The 24,907-nt window shown below is 39.3% G+C and overlaps 1 protein-coding gene across 3 annotated transcripts in view; it reads right to left on the bottom strand.

Annotated features, from left to right (window-relative positions):
• Nucleotides 1-24,907, bottom strand: part of ALDH5F1 (aldehyde dehydrogenase 5F1) — a 267,432-nt gene that overhangs the window by 144,291 nt on the left and 98,234 nt on the right. For all 3 annotated transcript variants that reach the window (XR_016353198.1, XM_089789175.1, XM_089789187.1), the window contains exons 9-10: nt 13,936-14,001; nt 13,718-13,795 (exon numbers count right to left, since the gene is read on the bottom strand). Coding sequence is in view for 2 of the 3 variants with exons in the window: in XM_089789175.1 (XP_089645301.1) it covers nt 13,718-13,795; nt 13,936-14,001 (144 nt within the window). In the remaining variant the exon portion in view is untranslated. The remainder of the gene's footprint in view (nt 1-13,717; nt 13,796-13,935; nt 14,002-24,907) is intronic.

The raw sequence follows: 24,907 nt of genomic DNA on the forward strand, positions 1-24,907 counted from the left end.
TTGATTGCCTATACTGTTGCAAAGAAGGTGATTGTCACTGTCAAATTTGGCGTTGCATTTCCAGATTTGGCATCACTGCTGTTGGGGGTTTTTGGCATTGCATTTCAGAACACTAGGGCTTTACACATTGCTATTGACATCCATGGGCAGCTACCTGTTCATGGCAGCACATTTCACTATTTTTCCATCTGCCACAGGCCTGTTTGAATACCACAGTCCAGGCATTGAACAGCTGCAACTGGGCATCCATTTCCTCTGTTTGGGACACCAGTCTATGTGTAATTTCGGTTACCAGTTTGGGCATGCTTGTGGAATCTGCTGCAATTGTATGTAGTGATCATCAGGTTCGAGGAATTTATGTTGTAATTCTGATTTCATAATTATCTTGACAAAAGATACAATTGCATTACATTTCAGAATTAGTCTTTGTTTAGAATTCAAAATTTTAGTGTTCATTTAGCATAGCAAACAATCTGCACAATCTTTCCTTGCAATCTGAATTGGCTTGACATCATCATTGTTATTAAGAAGACTGCCTTTATCTTTTAATTACTTGAGTGTGGTAATTTGAAACTGAGGAATTTGCAGATCAACAAACATTTGAAGTTCAGTCCAATGGTATTAGCGTTGCTTGCCAAGTGTTTGATTTAATGGCAAACAACTGATAATAAAGAAGTTTGGTGTCTGCCAAAGTTATAACCAGTTGGGGTTATTGTTGTCACTTAGGTTTGCACCCTTGTCCAAAGCCTATGCATGAGGACAACCTAGTGAAACATGGAAACAACCTCCAAGCTGTGGGACTTGAACTGTGAGGTTGAGTCTCCAGAGAAGGCCGACTTCCTCTTACTATTAGGGTGCACCTAACTACTCTTGGAGGAGAAAAGGGAGAAGGAGAGCATGAAGCAAATCTAACTAATCTAATCTAAAGAGGTGATGCACCAAAATAGAGTGTTCAGACCAATCTCTGCCCATACATGCACTATCGAACCAGAATGAAACCAAGGATATACGCATTCAGACTTGCTTTAATCTAATAACCACATACAGATCAGAGAACCAGAATGAATGACACAAGGAAAGAGAAGATTCACTTATACATCATTCACAGGCCAAAAGAGATACAGTCATGCAGGTTACAGATATCCACAAAACACTAGTGGAGGCAAATAGTTCTTGCACTTTCACGCCAATGGCTGAAGGAGATAAGGTAGTATGTCATACAGTTTAGAGGCACAGGGGAATGTACACTAGAATTGCAGAGCAATAGCAAAGAACAACAGAGAATGATCCGACCTTAACAAAATCTACAAAAGTTACCTTTATAGTTCAGGCATAACTGAGATCTCTTCCAGCTGAAGTGACTTCGCAGCTACCTGCCATTAAGTCCTGCAGAGAACAATCAAGGGGAAATCTGATCTGGATGCGGATCCAAACACAATGATTTGGAACAGGGCCCTGAGAAGACAGAAACGGTGCCATTAATTGTCCTGGTCAGGTAGATGGGTCAAAATATGGGTGATGGAGTGTTCTTCTTGTTCTGCATTCATTTCATGGTAGTTGGGGTCGATCATGAAGATCAGATCGCACAACAAACCCGATTCCTTATCATTTTTGGTGCATGAATAAGCAGGGTCAGCCAGTCAACCTGTTTCTGTAAGCAGGACGAACCACGTGGACCAACAGCCTCTTTTTATTTTGCCACCTCGCGAAAGTCCTACACAGTTGACCATCTCTTTCATCACTAACCGTGCCAACTCCTCAAACTCCAGCTGCGACGGTTACACTAACTGCCAGTCGTTAACTGTCAACCTTGGCCAGGCCCGCAAGACACATGTCACCAAGGCGCTATGTCGCTATGGTAAAAATTCTCGCAGTTCTTCATAGCGAGATAGCACCCGCCATGGATCTTTCTTAATCTGACAATCGTGGAGACTCATCGTATTCCACACTTTGCTTTTCAACTTCTGGGCCCGTGAAACGCTGTCAGCACACCTGGTATCTACTTGGCATAACCTGGCATCATCCTTGAGGTTCACGAGATAACACAGGCCCACCTTGTATGTGTCACTGAGGCGCTATGTCGCTATGGTATATAGTGTGCAACTTTCAATAGCGCAATAATGCCAACCATCAATCTTCCTGAAATCTGACGATTGTGAAGACTCGTCATAATACTATGCTTGTTCTTACCCTGGGCCCATCATACCTAGGGCCATCTCGGCAACTGCACCACACTCGAATGACACCTGGCAATCCTTGGCACACATACCTTGGTGAGACCTGGCCCCCCTAATCCACGTGGCGAAAGGGCGCTATGTCGCTATAGTTAAAATTCTCGCAGTTCTCCATAGCGAGATAGCGCCTGCCATAGATCTACCTTAGATCTACGGTGATCCACAAAACTGTACAACTGCGTCTCGAGCTGGCTGAATGGACCAATGAAAAAATGCCACCGTATTTTGACCCATCTGACAACTGCCACTAAGGATGAGATGTACTATCATTTTGAAGAAGGGCGGGTCCATTACGTCATCTTGTCGCTATGGTTAAAATTCTCGCAGTTCTCCATAGCGAGATAGCGCCCATCGTTGATCTGAACTGATCTAACGGCGAGCAAGATAGATCTGACTTCTCAATGCATAGCCAATAGGAATTGGCCACGTGCCAACTGTCTGACGAATCCTCGCTAATATATGACGGGGCACACCTGGGACCCACCGTACTTCCAAACCTTGCTGCAAGATCACTTTCCGTCTGGGCGCTATGTCGCTAACGGCGAGAAGCTCGGATTTTCTGATAACGCCATGGCGCCCACCATGGAACTGGCAAAACCCGACGTCGGAGAAACAATCGAGGAAAAGGGGACCCACCTGACACGTGGCAGAAGGGCGCTATGTCGCTAACGTATCCACCGTGCAATTTCCCATGGCGAGATAGCGCCAACCGTAGATATTCTTTAGATCTGATGATGGAAGACTTGCGGGTCGCAAAACATATTATAAAGTTTGATCGGGCATTTAAAATAATATTAACTCTGCACACTAGCCGTTGGTGGGTAAACATTTGAAATTTGAATCTTGGCGGGGGCGTAAAAAATGATAACATTTCTGGCGACTCATAGGGGATGCGAGCCTGCTATGCATAAGACCAGTGGTTTAAAGCATCTATTGGGCTACATAGTCAAAAGATGTAGATCCTGTGCATTGTGAAACCCTAACCCTACTTCTGAGAGAAAAACCCAGAGATCTTTGTCTCTGCAACTGGAACCAGAGACCAAAACTCCCTGCAATCTTCAAAATTTCGAAAACCTGCTACCTCACAGAGAGACAACCTTGTGCTCATGCACTTCTTGGAAAACAGGAAACAAACAAAGAACAGAACTAAACTAACTATATACATGGAACCCGGCTTAAGGTAAATCCCAATTACTGGGATGGGCAGAATCTCACCATCAGGTTTGCTTAACTGGAAAGCATTGGCCTGCTTGCAACTGATAATTAGATAGGGACCACTCCACAACGCATCAAACTTTGAGTGTCTTCCTGGTTTTGCCCTATCTGCATCCCACTTCAGAAACAAATCTCCCTCCCTGAAGATTCTGACCCTAGCCTTCTTGTCAAAACTCCTCTTCACCTGCTACTGGTGTGCCTCTAGGGTTTGCATGGCCTAATTTCTCTTTTCTTCTAGCTCCATCAGTTCTGCCATTCTCACTGTCATGGCATCATCCTCAATCAACTCCAACTAATAAGCTAGTTCCAGGGCTGGGAACTCCAATGAAATTGGAAGCCTTGCTTCTCTACCATATACCAACACAAATGGTGAATTCCCTATTGATCTTTTAGGTGTTATCCTATCAGCCCTTAGTGCAGTCTTTAACTTCTTATGCCAACACCTCTGATTATCCTCTATTGTCCTTTTCATGATCCTGATTAGGTTCTTGTTGGATGACTCGACCAAACTATTACCCTGAGGATAGTAATTTGAGGATGTGCTCATATAGATATTATGATCCACTGCCCATACACAAATCTGAGCTCAACAAAAGACTTGACATTATCTGAAATAATGGTTGAAGGGGCACCAAACCTAGTCACAATTCCATCAAGGAACTCAACAACTGAAGATTCGGTGGCATCCTTCAATGCCACTGCCTCTATCCACCTGGTAAAGTAATCTATAGCAGCTAAAATTCATTTGTGACCAGAACTGGAAGAAGGATTGATAAGGCCTATGAAATCCAACCACCACTAAGAAAAAGGTTGATCCAGCTGGATAGGATGGAGGGGAAGAGCTGCAAGTCTTTATTTGCCAAAGAAAAAGGCACATTTTTCACACTTCCTTACATACTTATGACAGTCATGGAACAGAGATGGCCAGTAATAACCAGCCCTCATGATCTTCATTGCAATTGTTCTAGCCGAGAAATGGCCACCATCAGGACCATCATGAAGTTCCTTGATCATTCTTTCAGCCTAGTTTATATCAAGGCACCTTAATAGGGCTCCATTAAAATCTCTTCTAAAAAGGATATCATCAACTATGACATTAGGAATTGACTGTAGCCTATACTGTCTCTTTTTAGCTTTGTCTAATCCTTGAGGGTATCCATTCCCTAATAAGAAATTCTTCATGTCATCCATCCAATTCCTTGGGCCATCATTTCTTGCTTCTTGTTCTTCTGTTAATACCATGACAACTTCTTCATCAGGTTCTTGAGATGATAACATCTGCTTACACAATCCCTTACCTCTTACCAGCTTAGTGACCTGGATATCGACATCATACTCCATCACTCTTGTAATCCAACCAGCTCTTTTCTCACTAATATCTTTGCTCGAAAGGAAATCCTTCACACTGGCATGGGGTACTAACAAATGAATCTTGTTATGGGATAGGAGGTGTCTGAATTTCCTTAAAGCTCTGATGACCGCAAGGGCTTGCTTCTCTACATAACTGTACCTATCTTCATACTCCTTAAGCCCTTCACTAAAGAAAGCTATGGGTTGTTCTTCATTCTTGTCATTTGTTTGGGTCAAGATAGCAGAAATGCTTGACTCACCACCTAAGGTATAAAGAATGAAATCCTTCTCAAATTTTGGGTTCATGAGAGTAGGGGCTGAGGCTATGGCTGTCTTGATCTCTTCAAAACTTTCCTTCCCTTCCTTGGTCCATGCAAAGACCATACCTTTCCTAACATAGCTGTAAGAGGTTTTACCATGCTAGCGAGATTTGGGATAAATCTTCTCACAAAATTTATCCTGCCTAGGAAACTTTGCAGCCCTTTCTTGTGTTTAGGAAGAGGGAGAGCAAGTATTTCTTTTGTTCTCTCTGGATCAATGGTTAAGCCATTCTTAGATACAATATGCCCTAATAATTTTCCTTGGTTAGGAGCAAAGACACACTTGCTTGGGTTAAGAGAAACCCCAAACTCTCTACATCTTAAGAATACCTGTATGAGATGATGAAAATGATCATCTACATCGTTTGAATACACAGTGATATCATCAAGGTAGACTAAGACAAACTTATCAATCAATCTTTTGAAGGCCATCTACATTGCCTTCTGAAACGTAGCACCTGCATTGGTTAGCCCAAATGGCATCTTACAATAAGCATAGGTACCACATTTAGTGGTAAATGCAGTCTTGTACCTATCAGACTCTTTAACCAGCACTTGATTGTAACCAGAGAATCCATCAAGAAATGAGAATCTCTTTGAACCACTGACCTTGGACAAAATTTGCTCCATAGAAGGAAGGGGATGGTGATCTTTAAGGGAAGCTTGGTTAAGGTCCCTAAAGTCCACACACAATCTAATTTCCCCATTCTTCTTCCTAACAGGGACAAGGTTTGCTACCCATGATGAGTGTTTGATAGGAAAAATTATGTGGGCCTCAATCAATTTGGATAGCTCCTTTCTCATTAAGGGTTCAATTTTAGGATTCACTGGTCTCTGTTTTTGTCTTACTGGCTTTACGTCATCAATTAAATCTATGGTATGCTGAAATAACCTTGGGTCGAAACCCTTTAAGTCATCATATGTCCAAGCAAATACATCATTAAATTCTTGACATAGATGAATAAAATTTTCTTGTTCAATTTCAGAACATACCTTCCCCATGTTCAAGGATTTTCCATCAGCAACCATGACTGGAGTATGATCACCCTCATCAGCAACTAGGTTCATGGCCCTGCCCTTTGCTTGATCATCTGGATTAAAAACACTCTCTAAAGTAATGAGACCTTTAGGCAGCTTGTTAGAACTGAGATGAATGATCTGATCACCATACTGATCTTGCAGTCTTGACTGATTTCTCTTTGAAAATTCTGCCTCATTCTGTAAGAAGCTGACAATTTTCTCATCAGACTCAAACACTTGCCAGTGGGTGTTATTGTCAAGGATGGTAGGCCTTACTACCACTCCGATTTGTTGCTTCTTCTCCTCCTCAAGATTCCCTGGCACATCATAAGATGCACCTATTGCTGCAAGTCTATCAGCATGTCTATTTACTTTTCTCTGGATGCTTTGGATGTTAAATGCATTGAAACCCTCAAGCAAATCCCAAACTCTATGTTTATAAGATTTGAGCAAACCATTTTTGGCGATATTCTGATTTCTCACTTGATTAACCACCAACTCACTGTCTCCATAGACCCTTAAGGCTTGAATTCGTCTTTTTTGAGCAAGTAAGAGACCTTGGATCAAGGATTCATACTCGGCCACATTATTGGTGCAACTGAATTGGAGCCTAAAGGAGAAGTAATACCTTATTTGTGCAAGGGAAATTAACATTACACCAGCTCCTGATCCATTTTTATTCTTTGATCCATCGAAGTACATACTCCATATCCCACTTTCATCTTCTTTAGCATCCACAAGATTGGGAACCAGGGCATCCTTTTCCAATATACAATATGTACTGAGACCTGTCTCGAGGATCTCTGACATAGGGTCAAATTGATATGCGTCAGCCCACTCATCCAAGAAGAAATCAGGTATCTCTGCCAAGGGAGTGGTGGGCTCCTTCACTATGACATTCTCATCCATCTCTAGAATAGGGCAATTCATGTTGATGGGGTTGGGGGTGTAAGATTCAGTATGATGGAGGGCTTGAGGCTCTGCTCTGATTGAAGCATTGGCTCCATATCTCATTTTAAAAGACATATATGACCAATCAGAAGATATGAAACCACCTATTTGGGCAATAAAGTCTCTTGACAGACAGATAGCAAAATATGGCTTGACTTCAACAATAGAGATATCTTGGGTTACACTACAACCAGGTCATGCATGTAGGGCCATCTCCACATTCCTAAGGATCCCTACAGTCTTGACAGTACTACCATAAAACTGTAATACATCCCTAACAATGGGCTCATATTTCATTCCCAAAGCATTAGCAACACACCTAGGCATCACTGAACTACTGGCCCTTGAATCAATCATGCAATTATGGACTAGTTTGCCTCCTATAATTAGGGAAACGTAGAATGGAGGAGGTCTAACCTTTTTACTTGTTTCTTCCTCACTTGATGGTTATACTAGGCTTGTGGCACTTTCCATGCTAGGTGTCTGATCCTTTGGTTCAATTCTTTCTAACTCTTCCTGCAGCAACCTCCTTTGCATTGGTATAGTAACAACAGCATCTCACATGGAGATATTCACATTTGTCTTCTTCATTTGCTCTACCACACTAAATGGCATAGCAAGTGTTTTGGTAGAAATCTTGGGGGCTGCAACTGTATGAGGTTGAGATGGGATGGCCTGAGGATCACTTGTATCATTTCTGCCATGGTTTTGCCTTTGCTGCTGAAAGGCACTTGATTGATTATTTGCTGCTTGCTCATGAGGTACTGCATTCGAAGTTGAGGCCTGATTGGGAGGAGGAGGGACAACATCTTCCATAGCTCTTCTTTTGCTTTTAGTGTTATGAGCAATGGAATCTTGGTTTACATTACAATGCTCCTCCATCTGATGATTCATAAAAGAGCAATCACCCTATCTTTGCATATCTGAGGCATCCTTAAATTGGTCCTCCTTGTATGCTTGTTTTGCTGCAGGTTCTTGGACTGTCAAGGCCAAATAAGATTCAGCCTTCTGACACATACAATAGGCATAGGAGTAGTTACAGGAGGGACAAAAATCTTGATCTTGAACCATATTGTTTTGAGGGACTATGGCCCTACTTCGGTTTACATTTGAGATTGAAGCCTAGCCACCCTGCCTACTCTGATCAAAAGAATGGTTCCAATGATTAGGATTTGGAGGCCTACCACTATTTGGAGTTTGATATTGCAATTGATGAGGCTTACTACCTTGAGCTTGCTGTCTTTCTAAAGTCACCACTTTGTTGCTCACTTTTTGCATCATGGAGAAATTATCCTCCAGCCTCCTTCCTTGGTCTTCTAACTTCCTCCCTTGATCTTGCAATCTTTTATCAAGGTTCTTCTCTTGATCTTGCAATCGTTTATCAAGGTTGTTGTCTCTTTTGTCCATTTTCTGCATCATAGATTGCATCATCTCCTTGATTTCATCTATCCCATGTGAGGATGTGGAAGCTTGAGGGACTGGAGTAAGGGATTGTGATATAGAAGTTGTGGGAAGGGGAGCCATTGCTGGTTGATGATTTGGAACATTAGGGAAGAAAGGCATAGGAGGCCTTGGAGCTAACTTACCTCCTTGTATCAAGATGTTTTCCGCCCTTATTGCTATGTCATAAGCGTTAGGCAAGGTATCTCCTCCCATAGTTTGGATTGTAGTGGCAATATCGCTATTAAAAGCTCTAAGGTAATGCAAGAAGGCATTAGAAGGCATTACCAGGGGTAGGCTTCACTGAAGTAGGTATTCTATCCCATGTCTTTTGGAATCTATAGTTAAAATCAGTCATACATTCATGGGGGGCTCTTTTTATAGTAGTCAACTGCTCTAAAAGTGACAAATAGTCACTCTTATCCTCAAAATGTTTGCACAATCCTGCTCCTAATCCATCCCAATCTGTTATAGAACCATGAGCTAAACCTCTATACCATTGTAGTGCTTTTCCTTTCAAAGATGAGGCTAGGAGCCTAACTGCAACATCATCCTCTGTAATGCCATGGATATTGCAGACATTTGCAACCTCTTGAATGTGTTCTGAGGGGGAGATAGAAGTTTCACCAGTAAATTCTGGTATACTTTTGAGTATAGCTACTGGTATGTCATGTCTTTGGGCTAACAAGAGAGGGCTCCCACCATTAAAGGTGGCAAAAGTATGAACTCTAGGCAATGCCATATAGACAAGTGATCTATTGATACATGCTGATGGCAGTCTAGGCTGAGATCTAACAGCAGGAGGAGTAGAGATAGATCTTGCAGGAGTATTTGTTACTACTGCGCCCCTAACTGGTGATAAAGATATTCTAGTCTTCCTTCTTCTAGGGTTTGAAAGTGAAAGCTCTTGGTATTGAAAATTACCTCTAGAAGATGTCCTTGTCTCAACTCTGGGCATGAATCACTGCAACTTTGGTCTGGAACCAGATATGTGTTTGAAGCTCAGAGTCGCCAAGTACTTTGAAGAATGAGCCTCTTGAAGGCTTAAACACCGAAGCCAGTACTATCTCTTCAGTATTAATCTTGAAATCTTCCCTTTTGACACCAATAGACTTGAAATTTTTTGAAATGAGTCCCACCAAGCGTGCCAAAAACTGTTGTCACTTAGGTTTGCACCCTTGTCCAAAACCTATGCATGAGGACAACCTAGTGAAACATGGAAACAACCTCCAAGCTGTGGGACATGAACTGTGAGGTTGAGTCTCCGGAGAAGGCTGGCTTCCTCTTAATATCAAGGTGCACCTAACTACTCTTGGAGGGGAAAAGGGAGAAGGAGAGCATGAAGCAAATCTACCTAATCTAATCTAAAGAGGTGATGCACCAAAATAGAGTGTTCAGACCAATCTCTGCCCATACATGCACTATCAAACCAGAATGAAACCAAGGATATATGCATTCAGACTTGCTTTAATCTAATAACCACATACAGATCAGAGAACCAAAATGAATGACACAAGGAAAGAGAAGATTCACTTATACATCATTCACAGGCCAAAAGAGATACAGTCATGCAGGTTACAGATATCCACAAAACACTAGTGGAGGCAAATAGTTCTTGCACTTTCACGCCAATGGCTGAAGGAGATAAGGCAGTATGTCATACAGTTCAGAGGCACAGGGGAATTTACACTAGAATTGCAGAGCAATAGCAGAGAACAACAAAGAATGATCCAATCTTAACAAAATCTACAAAAGTTGCCTTTATAGTTCAGGCATAACTGAGATCTCTTCCAGCTGAAGTGACTTCGCAGCTACCTGCCATTAAGTCCTGCAAAGAACAATCAAGGGGAAATCTGATCTGGATGTGGATCCAGACACAATGATTTGGAACAGGGCCCTGAGAAGACAAAAACGGCGCCACTAATTGTCCTGGTCAATTAGATGGGTCAAAATATGGGTGATGGAGTGTTCTTGTTCTGCATTCATTTCATGGTAGTTGGGATCGATCATGAAGATCAGATCGCGCAACAAACCCGATTCCTTATCATTTTTGGTGCATGAATAAGCAGGGTCAGCCAGTCAACCTGTTTTTGTAAGCAGGACGGACCACGTGGACCAACAGGCTCTTTTTATTTTGCCACCTCGCGAAAGTCCTACATAGTGTAATGGGCACCCCTGGATGTCCCAAAAAACTAAACCAAATTGCTGAAAGGAATTATGTCAAACAGTTTGCATTCAACTTCTTAAAACCCCTTATAACTCCGGAAATCAAACGTTTATTTGTTTGTTGTGTTTCATGCATGGAATTGGTATCATACAACATAAACAAGAAAGGAACTACAATAATATGCAAAGTGGAAATGAACTGCTGCTAATAAAATGTTATTTTCAGAATTCATAAAACCAAATACATGGCAGATTTATCAACTCACTAATTACTTCAGCAATATTGTCATAATACTCCAGCCCATGCTTAAGAACTTGCTGCTACAATACTTTGTCCTTCAATCAGTCCACTACCTTCGTAATACCATTCCCTCAAAGCGGCATAAGCGTCGGACAAGTAGTGAAGAAGATATGAGCAAAATACCAAATCTGCCTGTAGCCGGAAATGCAACTAAACTGCCTGATAATGAAGCCAAAAACAAAGAATTCCAAAGGCCAAACCCAAGGGAATGACGTCTAGAATGTTACAAGAGAGGATAGACGTCCTCAAATGCCAAGAACTGAGCTGCAACTCACATACCAATTTCTTCTCATATTCAACCTCCTAATGAAGCCACAGATGCTTCCTTTTATTCTATTCCCACGGGTCCGCTCAACTCATATGGGCAATGTGGGATAAAAGATGTGTAATATAAAACATATATTAAAATACCCCTTATGTCTCCCTTGGGTACACATCACCATAAAATAAATATTAAAGTAACACTTTAATATTTTACAATTAAATTAGACGTTACTTTAATAAAACTTCAGGCATTAAAATGTATTAGCAATCGAACTCTGAATAATGCGAGTGATAGCTCATTGGAAAGCTCTCACCGAGGAGTATCGAATCCAATCACCAAAATTGACCTGCACTGTGTCCTTCCGACTTACTAAAAATAGTAAGTATGCCTGAAACTGAGTAAATCAACTTCGTTTTGGCCCAAACTGGAAATGACTAGGCCAAAACACTCCAAGATCCCATTAAACCCTTCGTTAGCCCTCGGGACCATGTAGAACAAGGCTAACGCACACACACTTGGTCAACTACTAAAATGGGGACATTACACATAGTTGACCATCTCTTTCATCACTAACCGCGCCAACTCCTCAAACTCCAGCTGCGACGGTTACACTAACTACCAGCCGTTAACTGTCAACCTTGGCCAGGCCCGCAAGACACGTGTCACCAAGGCGCTATGTCGCTATGGTTAAAATTCTCGCAGTTCTTCATAGCGAGATAGCGCCCACCATGGATCTTTCTTAATCTGACGATCGTGGAGACTCGTCGTATTCCACGCTTTGCTTTTCAACTTCTGGGCCTGTGAAACACTGTCAGCACACCTGGTATCGACCTGGCATAACCTAGCATCATCCTTGAGGTTCACGAGATCACACGGGCCCACCTTGTATGTGTCACTAAGGCGCTATGTTGCTATGGTATATAGTGTGCAACTTTCAATAGCGCAATAACGCCAACCATCGATCTTCCTGAAATCTGACGATCGTGAAGACTCGTCGTAATACTATGCTTGTTCTTACCCCGGGCCCATCATACCTGGCGCCATCTCGGCAAATGCACCACACTCGAATGACACCTGGCAATCCTTGGCACACATACCTTGGCTAGACCTGGCCCCCCTAATCCACGTGGCGAAAGGGCGCTATGTCGCTATGGTTAAAATTCTCACAGTTCTCCATAGTGAGATAGCGCCTGCCGTAGATTTGCCTTAGATCTACGGTGATCCACAAAACTGTACAACTGCATCTCGAGCTGGCTGAATGGACCAATGAAAAAATGCCACCATATTCTAACCCGTCTGACAACTGCCACTGAGGATGAGATGTACTATCACTTTGAAGAAGGGCGGGCCCAATACGTCATCTATGCCACGCGTCGCCGAGGCGTTATGTCACTATGGTTAAAATTCTCGCAGTTCTCCATAGCGAGATAGTGCCCATCATTGATCTGAACTGATCTAATGGCGAGCAAGATAGATCTAACTTCTCAGTGCATAGCCAATAGGAACTGGCCACGTGCCAACTGTCTGACGAATCCTCGCTGATATCTGACAGGGCACACCTAGGACCCACCATACTTCCAAACCTTGCCGCAGGATCACTTTCCGTCTAGGCGCTATGTCGCTAACGGCGAGAAGCTCGGATTTTTTGATAGCGCCATGGCGCCCACCGTGGAACTGGCAAAATCCAGCGCTAGAGAAACAATCAAGGAAAAGGGGACCCACGACACGCGGCAGAAGGGCGCTATGTCGCTAACGTATCCACTGTGCAACTTGCCATGGCGAGATAGCGCCAACCGTAGATATTCTTTAGCTCTGACGATGGAAGACTTGCGGGCCGCAGAACATATTATAAGATTTGATCAGGCATTTAAAATAATATTAACTCTGCACACTAGCCGTTGGCAGGTAAACATTTGAAATTTGAATCTTGGCGGGGGCGTAAAAAATGATAACAGTTATTACACTCATGTTCTAGGGTTTAGTTGGGCTTTTAGTTAGAAGGAACACTAAGTGAATATACCAAGTACTATACCCTAATGCACATTTGAAGCAAATAAAACATTAAGTGAAAATAAGCATAGAAGGCAAAACAACATTATATATATTTCAAAACATAGCACTTAAGAAAGTCACTGTACCAACCATCTATGTGCATCTAAATTTTAAACACATGCATTACAATTGTCTGCAAGTACTAAAATTTGAGTTCAAAATAGACAGTAATCTCATAAAAAAGGTGCAAAAGTAGCTATCTCCTATGATGACAATTTTCTAAACCTACTACTTATACAATTACATTCTAAATTTTTATCTATATAGTCAAGTCCTTGAAGATTAAATCTTGTCAATTTTATTTCTCATAAACATAATGTAGAGCATCCTAAAAGAAAACATGCTTATGAAGCAAGAAATTACAATCAGAAAGTGATTTTCAACTTAAGAAAATTTCACGTACCTTTTTCACAGTTCCTGCAGCAGCAGCCATCAGCTTTTTTCCAACTGCTGTTGATCCAGTAAATGATATTTTCTTCACCTATAGATGTAACAAATCAATTCAAGGAAATATGTTCAACAACATCCAATATGACACGGTAAATTATCCATATAACTTAACTCCTACATGAAATTGTTATTGTCCAAAGCTAATTTGTTCAATAAAAAATGGCAATAAACCTGAGAAGATGCAAGCAATGTGTCTCCTATCTGAGAAGCATTGCCCATGACAATGTTTAGAACACCCTGCATAAAATCAATTGCCAGAAGAATAAGTAGCTTAAAAACTAATTTAATAATACCAACTCTGAAGCTTCTCGTATATTTTGATTTGTTACCTGAAAAACTGGTTTAATACTATCGATAAAGCTTATTACATATTAAGATTTTGTGATATGAAAAATAGCCATTTTGATATTTCTGAAAACGCTTTTTTCTATCATGACCCAAACAATGTTTGAGAAATAAAGCAAAATACTTTTTCTTTTATACTTTCAGAAGGAAAAGAATATACAGTTCCAAAAAACTCAAGCACCGAGAGGCAAGAGGATGGAAATAAGCTTTATAACTTCAAGCACAATATAATGCTACATTAACAAATTCTTGCCTGGAAGCCCAGGGTCCTGCTCCACTCCGGTCCGGCCAGAATTTGTCCAGGGTTCAGAATTTTAACTGCGGGTTCACAGTGAAGGGGCAAGGGAGAATTTAGAAGAATTTGCAGTGAATATTAATATTAACTTGATTGCCAGAACCCGGGCAGAATTTGACCTGTTTTAGGCATTATTTTTACTTTATTAAGTTCTTTTTTCGTGTATTTTGGTCAGCTCAACCCTCCAACCCTTAAATAGACCACTAAAGAGGCCAAAAAGGTGTAGCATACCTCATTTGTACATTTCTGAATGGGAAAAAACTTCTCGCCTTTGTTGCTGAACTTTCTTGTTCGCTTGTCATTGCACAAGGAGTATTGAAGGGTGATTGATGCGTGCTCTAAGCTGGTTTGTGAGCTATTTCTACATAGATGCAATATGATGAAAGATGGTCTTGGCTTTACCTGTTCTGTGACTAATGTGGAGAAAAATTCACAAGATGGTAATAAAGGTTAGGGAATCCCACCTGCTTTGGGAATACACCAAACAACTCTTAGAAAAGGTGTTTCTTAGAAACCTCCCAAGGTGGGTAGAAAGAAAGACCAAGAAAAGGTGAAGCTAGTTGACAAAAAATTAGTGGAGTCTACTTTAATGAAGTCCCATTTCACTCCATCATATAAATGATTGTCTTCATGGAATGTAAGGGGGTTGAATAACATCCTAGAAAAAATATATATTCAAGAGTTGATTGATTTGAATTCTTCTAATGTGGTCTTTATTCAGGAAAATAAATTATATTTTGATAGTAAGCTAAACAAAACGTCAATAATTAATGCTCAAAGTCATTGTCAATGCATTAGAGTTCAAGGCAGTTCAAGGGGTATGTCTTGCCTGTCAAACATTATCCCACTTTAGTGGATATCTTGTAGATCCTCTCTCTTTCGTGGCCACAAGTTGTGAATTCAGTAAGAACCTTCTTTTTGCTAATGTTTATGCTCCAACTATTCTTATTGGAAAATCCTTGCTTTGATCACATATAAGACATGTTTTCTTCCTTGCTCCTTTATTGCCGTGGATTTTCGCAAAGGGATTTTAGTGCTGTCTCAAGTTTAGATGATAAAAGAGGAGTTAATATCAAACTCGAACCTTCTGCAGATCTTCTGGGAAAAAATAAGGAGTTTACGAAGGTAGTGGATGTTAAACCCACCACTAGATTGTATTCTTGGTACATTAGAAGATGTGGAGTGGAGGCGATAGCTGAGAAATTATATATATTTCTAGTCTCTTGCTATTGAATGGGTGAAACCTAGGCTATTAAGTTTGAAAATTATAGATTGGAGAGAATTTAACAATTCGTCAATCACACTTTTGGCTAATGAGTTTTGAGTGTCAAAAAATCCTCTTTTTAAATTTCAGATTATGTAGCTTCAAGACCCTTCCCTTCATGACCTTATGCTAGATTGGTGGAGTGAGGGGAAGCCTGTCTTCAGTACTACAATGTATTCCTTTGTCAAGTAACTGCAATACATAAAATATAAGGTTAAAATATGAAATAGGATGTGTCATGGTAATATATTCTCGACAAAAAGGGATGCTCAGTCTTGGGTTGATGATATCACTCGCCAAATCAGAAATCAAGATTAAATAGAGGACTTATATAGGGAAGTCTGATGGGGTGAAGGAGTTGGAGGAATGGAAGCTCTAGGAGGAAATTTATTGGAAGCGATAGTGGTTAAGTTTGTAGTTGCAATCAGATTGATTCAATCATGAGATACATTGTTGATGGTAAATCATCATTAGATAAATATTCTTATATATGTGTGTGTGTGTGTGTGTGTGTGTGTGTGTGTGGTTCTTTATACTATTAATATATTAACTAATGATGACTAACTATAGAGGCATGTCTCTTCATGAGACATGTCTCCTCTCATATTTATGAGTCTTCAAATCTGCATTTGGAACACATCAATTACATTGGCAATGTTAGTACATTTGCAGAAAACGATCCATGTTACTCAACATGGTATCAGAGCCACACTGCAAATGTTAAGTAGTCAACAAACAAGAAGACAAGATGGGCACCATCAGGCAACTCAAATGGAGATATAATTTGGTAGTTATGGCCATAGAGGGAGATACTGAAATAAAAAGTCAGAACTCCTTACGGCTATTTAAACATTGTACTCTATCCAAGGTGATACCAGTCCATTTTGTAATGGAAATTAGACAAACAGATGTTGAAGATTTGTACAACCTGGGTCGGATTATAAATACTAGAAGATTTTTATTTTTATTTTTCTTTGACAACTCATATCATCATTGACATCCAGAGATAACAATAAGAAAATACATACCTGGATTAATAGCAAGAGATTAATAACTTGGGGAAATCTAAGGGTCTCCCCGTTGTGGATGTATAGCAAGAGATCACAAGGGCAACAGCATTGCTTTTGTGGCCAAACAACTAAGGGACGGAACGAATAATGTGGCAGAATGTGTAGCGGTTAAAGAGGCTTTAGTTTCAAGCGTTAAATTGGGCATCTGGAAAGAGATTCAAAGATAATCACTGACGGAATTAAGAAAGGGAAGCTAGAAGCGTGGCATCTTGACAAGCACATAAAGAAAATTAGATGCCTGTTACTGGAGTTTGAGGACTTTAAGGTTTCCCATGTATACAAAGAAGCAAATAAGGTGGCAAACAAACTAGCTAACATGGGTCCGAATGCAGCCTTGGGGATTCAGAACGAAATTTTTGAAGACCTTAGGCTTCTCAACTTGGAATAAAGATTGGAAAACAAAAATCAAGGGACCAATAAAAGTGTTTGATCCATTTATTATGGGAGTACAACTCAATCATGTATCAATACTCCCAGCGGCATTCAAGAAATATCAATCCCTCATGCGTGATAGAGATTGTAATCATTAAATTGCAACCCCGCATAGAAAGAGCTTCCAGACTGTTCGAGTGTGTGATTTTAAGGAGAAAGGGTAGGTCATTTCACAGGGTTTTCAGCAGAGAGATGGATATGGGGGCTAACTTTGCATTGGAATCAGACAACTAGATGCAATCGTATGAAGGGAAGATTATGATAAGGCGCTTGAAGAACATTTTCTTGTTTGAAGACCAGGAGTTCTTGGATGGCAATCAGCAAACGTATGGAATGGAATATATGGAATCCTAGTGGAAGAGATGCTCCAATTTGGACATTGCTGCACTCTTTGTGGCATTGGCTCTACTAGTTGGCAAGACCAAGGAGGAAGTCCGTAGGGTTGTGGCAGCATGCGTTGACCCACAATGGCTGCTGGGGTTGGAGGATATTGTGGACAGAGTTGTCCTGGGTGTGGGTTTGGAAATGGGACAGGAACCATGGAGGCTGATTGGGGGAGGGGATTCCTCGGTTCAACCCCTGATTGTTTGGTCATCAGCAAATCCACAAGGGGTGCCACTACTACAGGCAAAGAAAGGGTGGAAAAAGATTGTGAAATTTTTGCAGGGGAAGATCTAGGTTTCAAGCGAGGAGAGGCGGGGATTCATGAAGGCGACGCCACACCAGATTGAGAGGGGAATTCAGAATGATGCTGAGGATTCCACGATGACAGTAATGTGGCTAGACATCTCATTGACAAAAGAGGCAGGCACAAATGAAATGGGCAGAAAGCGTCACCAAGGAACCAGGCCTCTTGGCATGCCAAGGTCAATTTAAGACAACCGTTCCATTCCAAATTTCACGAGGAAGGATGCAGCACAATGGTTTAAGGATTAAGCACAAGTGGTTGTTGGTGGTTGACCGTGTCACTGCCTTTGGCATCTACTACTTCTCTTTTTTGTGGGATGAAGTGTTGTTTTTTGATTCGGTGTTAATGCCCTTTTCTTTTTAATATCTATATATGTTTGTGGGTAAGGGAAGATAGAAGTTTGTAAAGCTTTTGGCCAACTTATGCAAATGGCAATCCAATGTAATACCTCTTTTATTATTAATGAAAAATATAAAATGTTACCTATCAAAAAAAAAAGATATAGTATGTGGTTGGACAAAATACTCGAAACTCTGCTAATACATCTCAAAATATTTAGTATAGTAAGGGAATCTCAACTGTTCACAGTATTCTATGTCTTTAGCACAAGACTCAATTAATCTCTTGTTAATTTGTAAATTGAGTTCTGTAGCAAGACAAACATCATAGTTCAAACAAATTGATAACTTCGAAAAGATCGAAACTGTGTGTCGTACTGGAAACAATGTTCGACAGTTATAGAGCATTCTACATTAAATATAAATTTAACAATTGGAAGGTATTTTAAGAGTATGAACTCTATGTTGAACCCTCCACCATGTGGGAACTAAACCATTTAGCTTTACAAAAGAGGAGAACTTCTATAGAATAGCCAATACATAAGCAGAGACACTATCATGGCTACATTGCTGCCTTATTCATTCTCTATAAACACATTATTGGAGAGAAACTTTTCCCTTGTGTTTCCTTTTAGCAGTTGTATGTATTTTGCAGTATCTGTTCTCCTGTTGCATCACATTCACTTGTAACTGTTACCGCCTGCATTTTATGAAAAAAATTATGAAGTGTCATTAAGCATTCAGTTTGGGTGGATTTGTTGCATGGATATGCTGTGCTCTTTTCACATCATCATCTGCGTGTGGGTTGATTATAAAAACTGGTTGATCATCTTCAGAGCGAGGGGTGACTTCAGTTTATGTATTTTTGATATTCTCAAGCATGGAGCAGAAGTTCATCTTCTGTAATTAGTGCATTATATGTGACAGTATCATTCTGTATATGGTTAGTGAACTAGAGTTTTATGTGTATGAGTCAATCTCATTGACTATAGTATCTGTAAGATACTTAAAGAAATTTATATTCTCTATTTGCATAGCTAAGTAATCAAACTCTGTGTAAAGATGATTGTTTGATTGATAAGAGACATCAATCATCAGCTTGGGAACTTTGTATTTGTGTTTCATTCAGTAAAGGAGCTCCAAGTTGATGCTTATAATAAATAATCCTCTTCCGATCTGTAGAAAGATTCAATTGCCGCAATCAATATCAATTAGGCGATTGAAATCGTTCATTTCTTTGAGCCATACATAACAAGATAAAGAAACATAAGCGACACAATGTGCATAAGGAGATAGCAGTTAATGTTGCATGTTGACTGGTTAAGACTTGTGAATACTGAGGTGTTGGGAGCGAATATTGACTATTGTATATGGAGATCTAAAGATTGTCGATCCATCATCAGTAGGTTGGGTATTTTATCAGCTGTAATGAGTGCCATGAATATATTTGTCTCATCTTCTTGTGACCTATGTATTACATCATAACAAAATTATTTGATGTACTTAAGATTGAAGACTTGATAGCTGACAACATCTAGAGTTGATATTCTATGTACTCCATGCAAATAACATTGTGTGAACCAATTGGAGATGGATCTTGAAGCTACTAATATACTGACTCACATTTTATTGAGGACATAATCACATATTGAATTAACACTATGAAAAGAACAATAAGGATAAGGTAAGAGAAAATTCAATATGATGTAGAGCCAACAAGGTCTAAAAAAAACAGGTGATGGAAATGGAAATAGAAATGGACAAGTGGAAGCATTCTGTATTGGGAGAAGATAAGACATTGTGATTGTATCGTAGATTTAAATTCTGGGCAATAAAAGAGTTTAGATTCCTTGAACACAACATGAACATTTCACAAGAAAATGCAACTCATTTTTGCTGAATTGTGTTCATGACAAAATTAAGGATGACCATTCAATTTCCTTCTCTGCTTGGGCTAAAGATAAACTTCCTTTGTTACTCCTCGAAGCAACCATCAACAAAAGGAAATTGGAGGCTGAGTCTCATGAACAGAATCTTTGGTGTCAACAGATTATGAAGCAAGGTGACACATTCTACAAAGGGTAGAAATACCAAGAGGTACTTCGAACAAGGAGTACTTGGTTCACTTGGAAAAAGAGATTGCTAGGAATTCATTCAACCCAGAATTGGTCACAGTACAAGAACTGTCATTCTCACTAGTCATCAATTGGGAAAGATGTTAATGAGCATCTTGAGATAAGTATTGTTGGTTATTACCTCTTGAATACTAATTTTATTTGCATACCATAGTCAATCTCTCAACTGTATCCATGCATGTGACATAAGAGATATTTTCTTTATTATACTCTTGTTGTTTTGCTTGATCCCTAGGAATGATTGTTTGCAAAAGAAGAACATGAAGTTTTTCATATTTGACATAATGCAAAATTTTTTTACAATATAAGAGTGGGAACTTCACATTGTGAGGGGGAATAGTAATCAATGTTCCATTCCCATTGTTTGACAAACGCTTATATGGAGGCATTTTCTGACATGACAGATATAGACCTTCATTAAAGTAACTTGTACTAAGGATGCACAGAGATCTATTCATTAGCTTTCAGTATTACATTTACCTACTCATCGTATTCTCTCATTATTGTATACATACTATAAAAGGTATTTGCCTTGATCTTTTCCTTTATGTGTAGGGATGGATCTTGCAGGAAAAGAAGGATGGTACTTTACACATGCTACCAAATATTGTGCAGACTCAATCTTATGGTAGTAGCTCGAAAGAAGTTGTGATCTAGAATTCCTTAGTCGTCTAATGATCAACGAGACTCTTGAAGAAAATATCCTTGATGATTGAGATTATGAATATCCTTTTACATTAAGAAGGAGTATGACACTTCTTCGAAGGCAACGCAGGAGCTTAGAAGATTGATACTCAGAGGGAGTCTAGAAATACATGTGTGTGACTACATGATTTTGATGGGCCTACTCTTGAGTGCATCATGAGGAAGTATTGACTTATCACTAGAAAATTGGAACATCGATATTAGATTCAGAGTGAGTCTAACAAGAATCCTTAGGGGAAGAGAGCCTCTAAGGGAGTAACTGTTGGACCTAACTTCCCAAGATCATTGTTCAGAGGGAGAATTTTGAGGTGCAATCCTTTGTGAATGATATCTTCTCTATGAGGAGAAGTTCTAAGTGAAATTCCTTGTAATGCATTCTTCTCTGTGAGAGAGAATTGAGGCGAAAGCCTTTCTACCACCCTCTGCCTTGGTTCATGGTGGTTACTATTTTGCATATGATATGTAATGAAAGGTGACGATCTTTCATTGACATATATAAATAGAAGGTAACCATTGTAAGGTGATGATCTTATAAATGGTAGACCTATTATCATGACGGACTTCATTAAGTTGTTGTCCTAGAGTGCTAGAAGTCATGATAACGAACGTATCATGATCAAACTTCATTAAGTTGTTGTCCCAAAGTGTCGGAGATCATGATACTTGTCATGATAGAGACCATGACATTGTGATTTCTCATTATTTGATAGACTATATTAAGTTGTTGTCCCAGAGTGCCGGAAATCAAATAACTCATATCCTTCTAGGATATAACATACTCTTTTGGTAGGCATCAAGGATTTGATTGCAGCGCACATACCAAAAGAAAATATGTATGATGAATATCATATGATTGATTTTTTTTGTTGAATCATACTTCGGATTATATTGAAAAATAACATCTAAGTTGATGGATTTATGTTGATATCCTTAAATATGTCATTCCAAGAATATCATACTGAGATGATATCGCTTCAAATACTCAAGAGCATTATGTGTTCTATATCAATCCTCCCTAACTAAGAGGGAGTGTTAAGTTTGTAGTTCCAGTCAGATTGATTCGATCATGAGATATATTGTTGATAATGAATTATCATTAGATAAACATTCTTATATATATATATATATATATATATATATATATATGGTTATTTATATTATTAATATATTAACTAATGATGATTAACTATAGAGACATGTCTCCTCCTCTCATATTTACGAGTCTTCAAATATGCATTTGGAACATATCAATTACATTGGCAATGCTAGTACATTTGCAGAAAACGATCCATGTTACTCAACAATAGTCACAGGTTGATTGGATCCAAAATGGTGACAAAAACACTAAGTTTTTCAACAATTCAGTAAAGGATAGAAGATAGGAGAGTCCAATTACTTCTCTCATTTCCTCGAGGGGGGCGTCCTTCTATCTTCCTACAAGTACATTACTCTTGAAGCCATTAGATTCTTTCCGGACTTGTTTGTTGAGGTCTTTTTACCATCACGTGTGGAGAAAGGGTTTGTGCTTACCTGTATTTCGGAGTGAGGATCCTCTTAGACCTATCTCTTTATTTGAGCTTGAAATAGTGGGGTTCAGCATTAAGAAGGGTAAAGCTCCTAGCCATTATAGTTTATCTATAGAATTTTATAAAGAATTTCGAGAAATCGTTGGGTAATTAAATATTCACTAATTACACTTTGCTAAGCTTACTTAGGATAATAAATTGCATAGTAGTTTGTCATTGAGACACCTGAGATATTGCACCTCAATTAAGCACATGGTGTTGGAGAATTCCACTCTAGGTTGTGATAGTTGTTATCTCAATCCACCATTAATTCACATATCACATTTTCATCCTCATCATTGCACGTACTTCATTGCATAATGGAGGATGATCCACCTTTGGTGGACATGTGATTCCTCCATGTGTAGGTGATAGGTTATCTTCTCTTTATCATTGTCTCTTATCGCCTTTCCTATATAAGGATGCCTACTATGTACATTTTAATAATGTCCGTTCAATCAATGTAATGTACAATAATGTCCATTATCAATAATATCATTCTTGCATCTTAATGCAATTGTCTTGTCAATCTCTCGTGGAAGTTATCTTGGTCTTTCATTTGATCTTGGACGTGTTGTAGTCACCTAAAACTCTAGCATAGCATCAAAGCTCTCACAGTGTGAAGTCCTCTTGTCAAGAATATCAATCTTGGCTTGATTCAATTGTGGATGCAGAATTTGACAATTTGGCATCATCATTGCATAAGTCTATTTTGAGGTGGAAGTTATCTTGGTCTTTCATTTGATCTTGGACATGTTGTAGTCACCTAAAACTCTATCATAGTATCAAAGCTCTCACAATGTGAAGTCCTCTTCTCAAGAATATCAATCTTGGCTTGATTCAATTGTGGATGCAGAATTTGACAATTTGGCATCATCATTGCATAAGTCTATTTTGAGGACATTTGGAGTTTTGTATTTTGTGGCTTTCTATTACAGGTCAAAATTGGAGCTTGTTCGTATAAATCAAAGGTTGGCATCACATTAATGAGGTCCAAGAACTCCTAAATTGAATTTTGATTCATCCAAATTGGGCATTTGAGGCCAAATCTAGAGCTATTATAATTTTGGAAGTGCAACAATGGCGATTCAGAAAAAATACTTTCAAAGGCAATTTTAAAACAAAGATATCTCACTTACCCGGAATCGCTTTTTGGGGCATTTTTTTAATTTGGGGTAGAATTTCACGACCTACGTAGTAGTGCAGGTGATTTTGGGTCTCTATTCCTTAGTTTTTCTAAAAATTGCAAATCTCAATTTTCACAACTTTTAAGGCCTCATTCAGGCTCATATGAACTCCTTTGAAGCTGCAATTATTTTTAAAAGTGCATAATTATTTTTGTATTTTTCAGATCTGATATCAGTTTTTTTGTAATTGTGATCAGAAATTGCACTTTCAGATTTTTGCAATTATAATGCATAGGCCTTAGCTTGGTCATTTGCATAGTGATCTAAGTCTACTATAGCCTAATTTTCGGGTATAATCATTTGTAGATTTCATTTTGTAATGTGAGAAGTATATGATTGATGTAATCATGGGTTATGAAACACATCCTACGGTGATACTTTTGACTAAGGATGATTATGAGTCATGGACAAAAGGAATAATGACACATTGTAGATTGCTTAATCTCTTGCCTCATCTTTATGGAGTCATTCTTGAGTCAAAGTCATAGGAAAGCAATATGTTTGGGGAGAAAAGAATGCTCATATTATCAATTTGATTAGTAGTAGCATCAATTTGTGTCTCTTCAATGATATCTACCCCAAAGTTAAAGGTTTTCAGTGCCCATGCATAACTTACACAATTATTTGGGAGATTTTTGGAGATCCCCATGTTCCTCCTTTCCCAAATGATCCTACTTCAGATTGCCTCATTCCGCCTAATGATGCAAATAATATTCTTTATGATGATAATACCTTAGAGGAGATGGAAGAATTTGGATATATTGAGTGAAAAGATGATCAAGTAACTCCTCATGTAGGTTCTACTTCTCTGCTTGAGATCACACATTCAACTCTTGTTGGTGACTCCAAAGAAATATTACAAGAGATATCTATTTGTCTTCCTGATTGGGATTCTTATTTGTCAAATATTGGTTCATTATTTATGGAGTCTCACATTTAGATTTCGGAGACATATTTGAGGGGGTTTCTCTTCTCTTTGATGATAGTTTTAGCACAATTGGAGTTGATACTTCTTCACTTTCTTTGGAGATTGACACTCTTTATTCTTCGTCTTCACATGGTTTTCCACATCTCATAAGCCAGCTTGATGATGTGATAGAATCTTTTTGTTTGTTGAGA

This window comes from Cupressus sempervirens, chromosome 1, assembly GCF_028749045.1.
Source record: "Cupressus sempervirens isolate cs-2001-9-10 chromosome 1, ASM2874904v1, whole genome shotgun sequence".
NCBI lineage: Eukaryota > Viridiplantae > Streptophyta > Pinopsida > Cupressales > Cupressaceae > Cupressus > Cupressus sempervirens.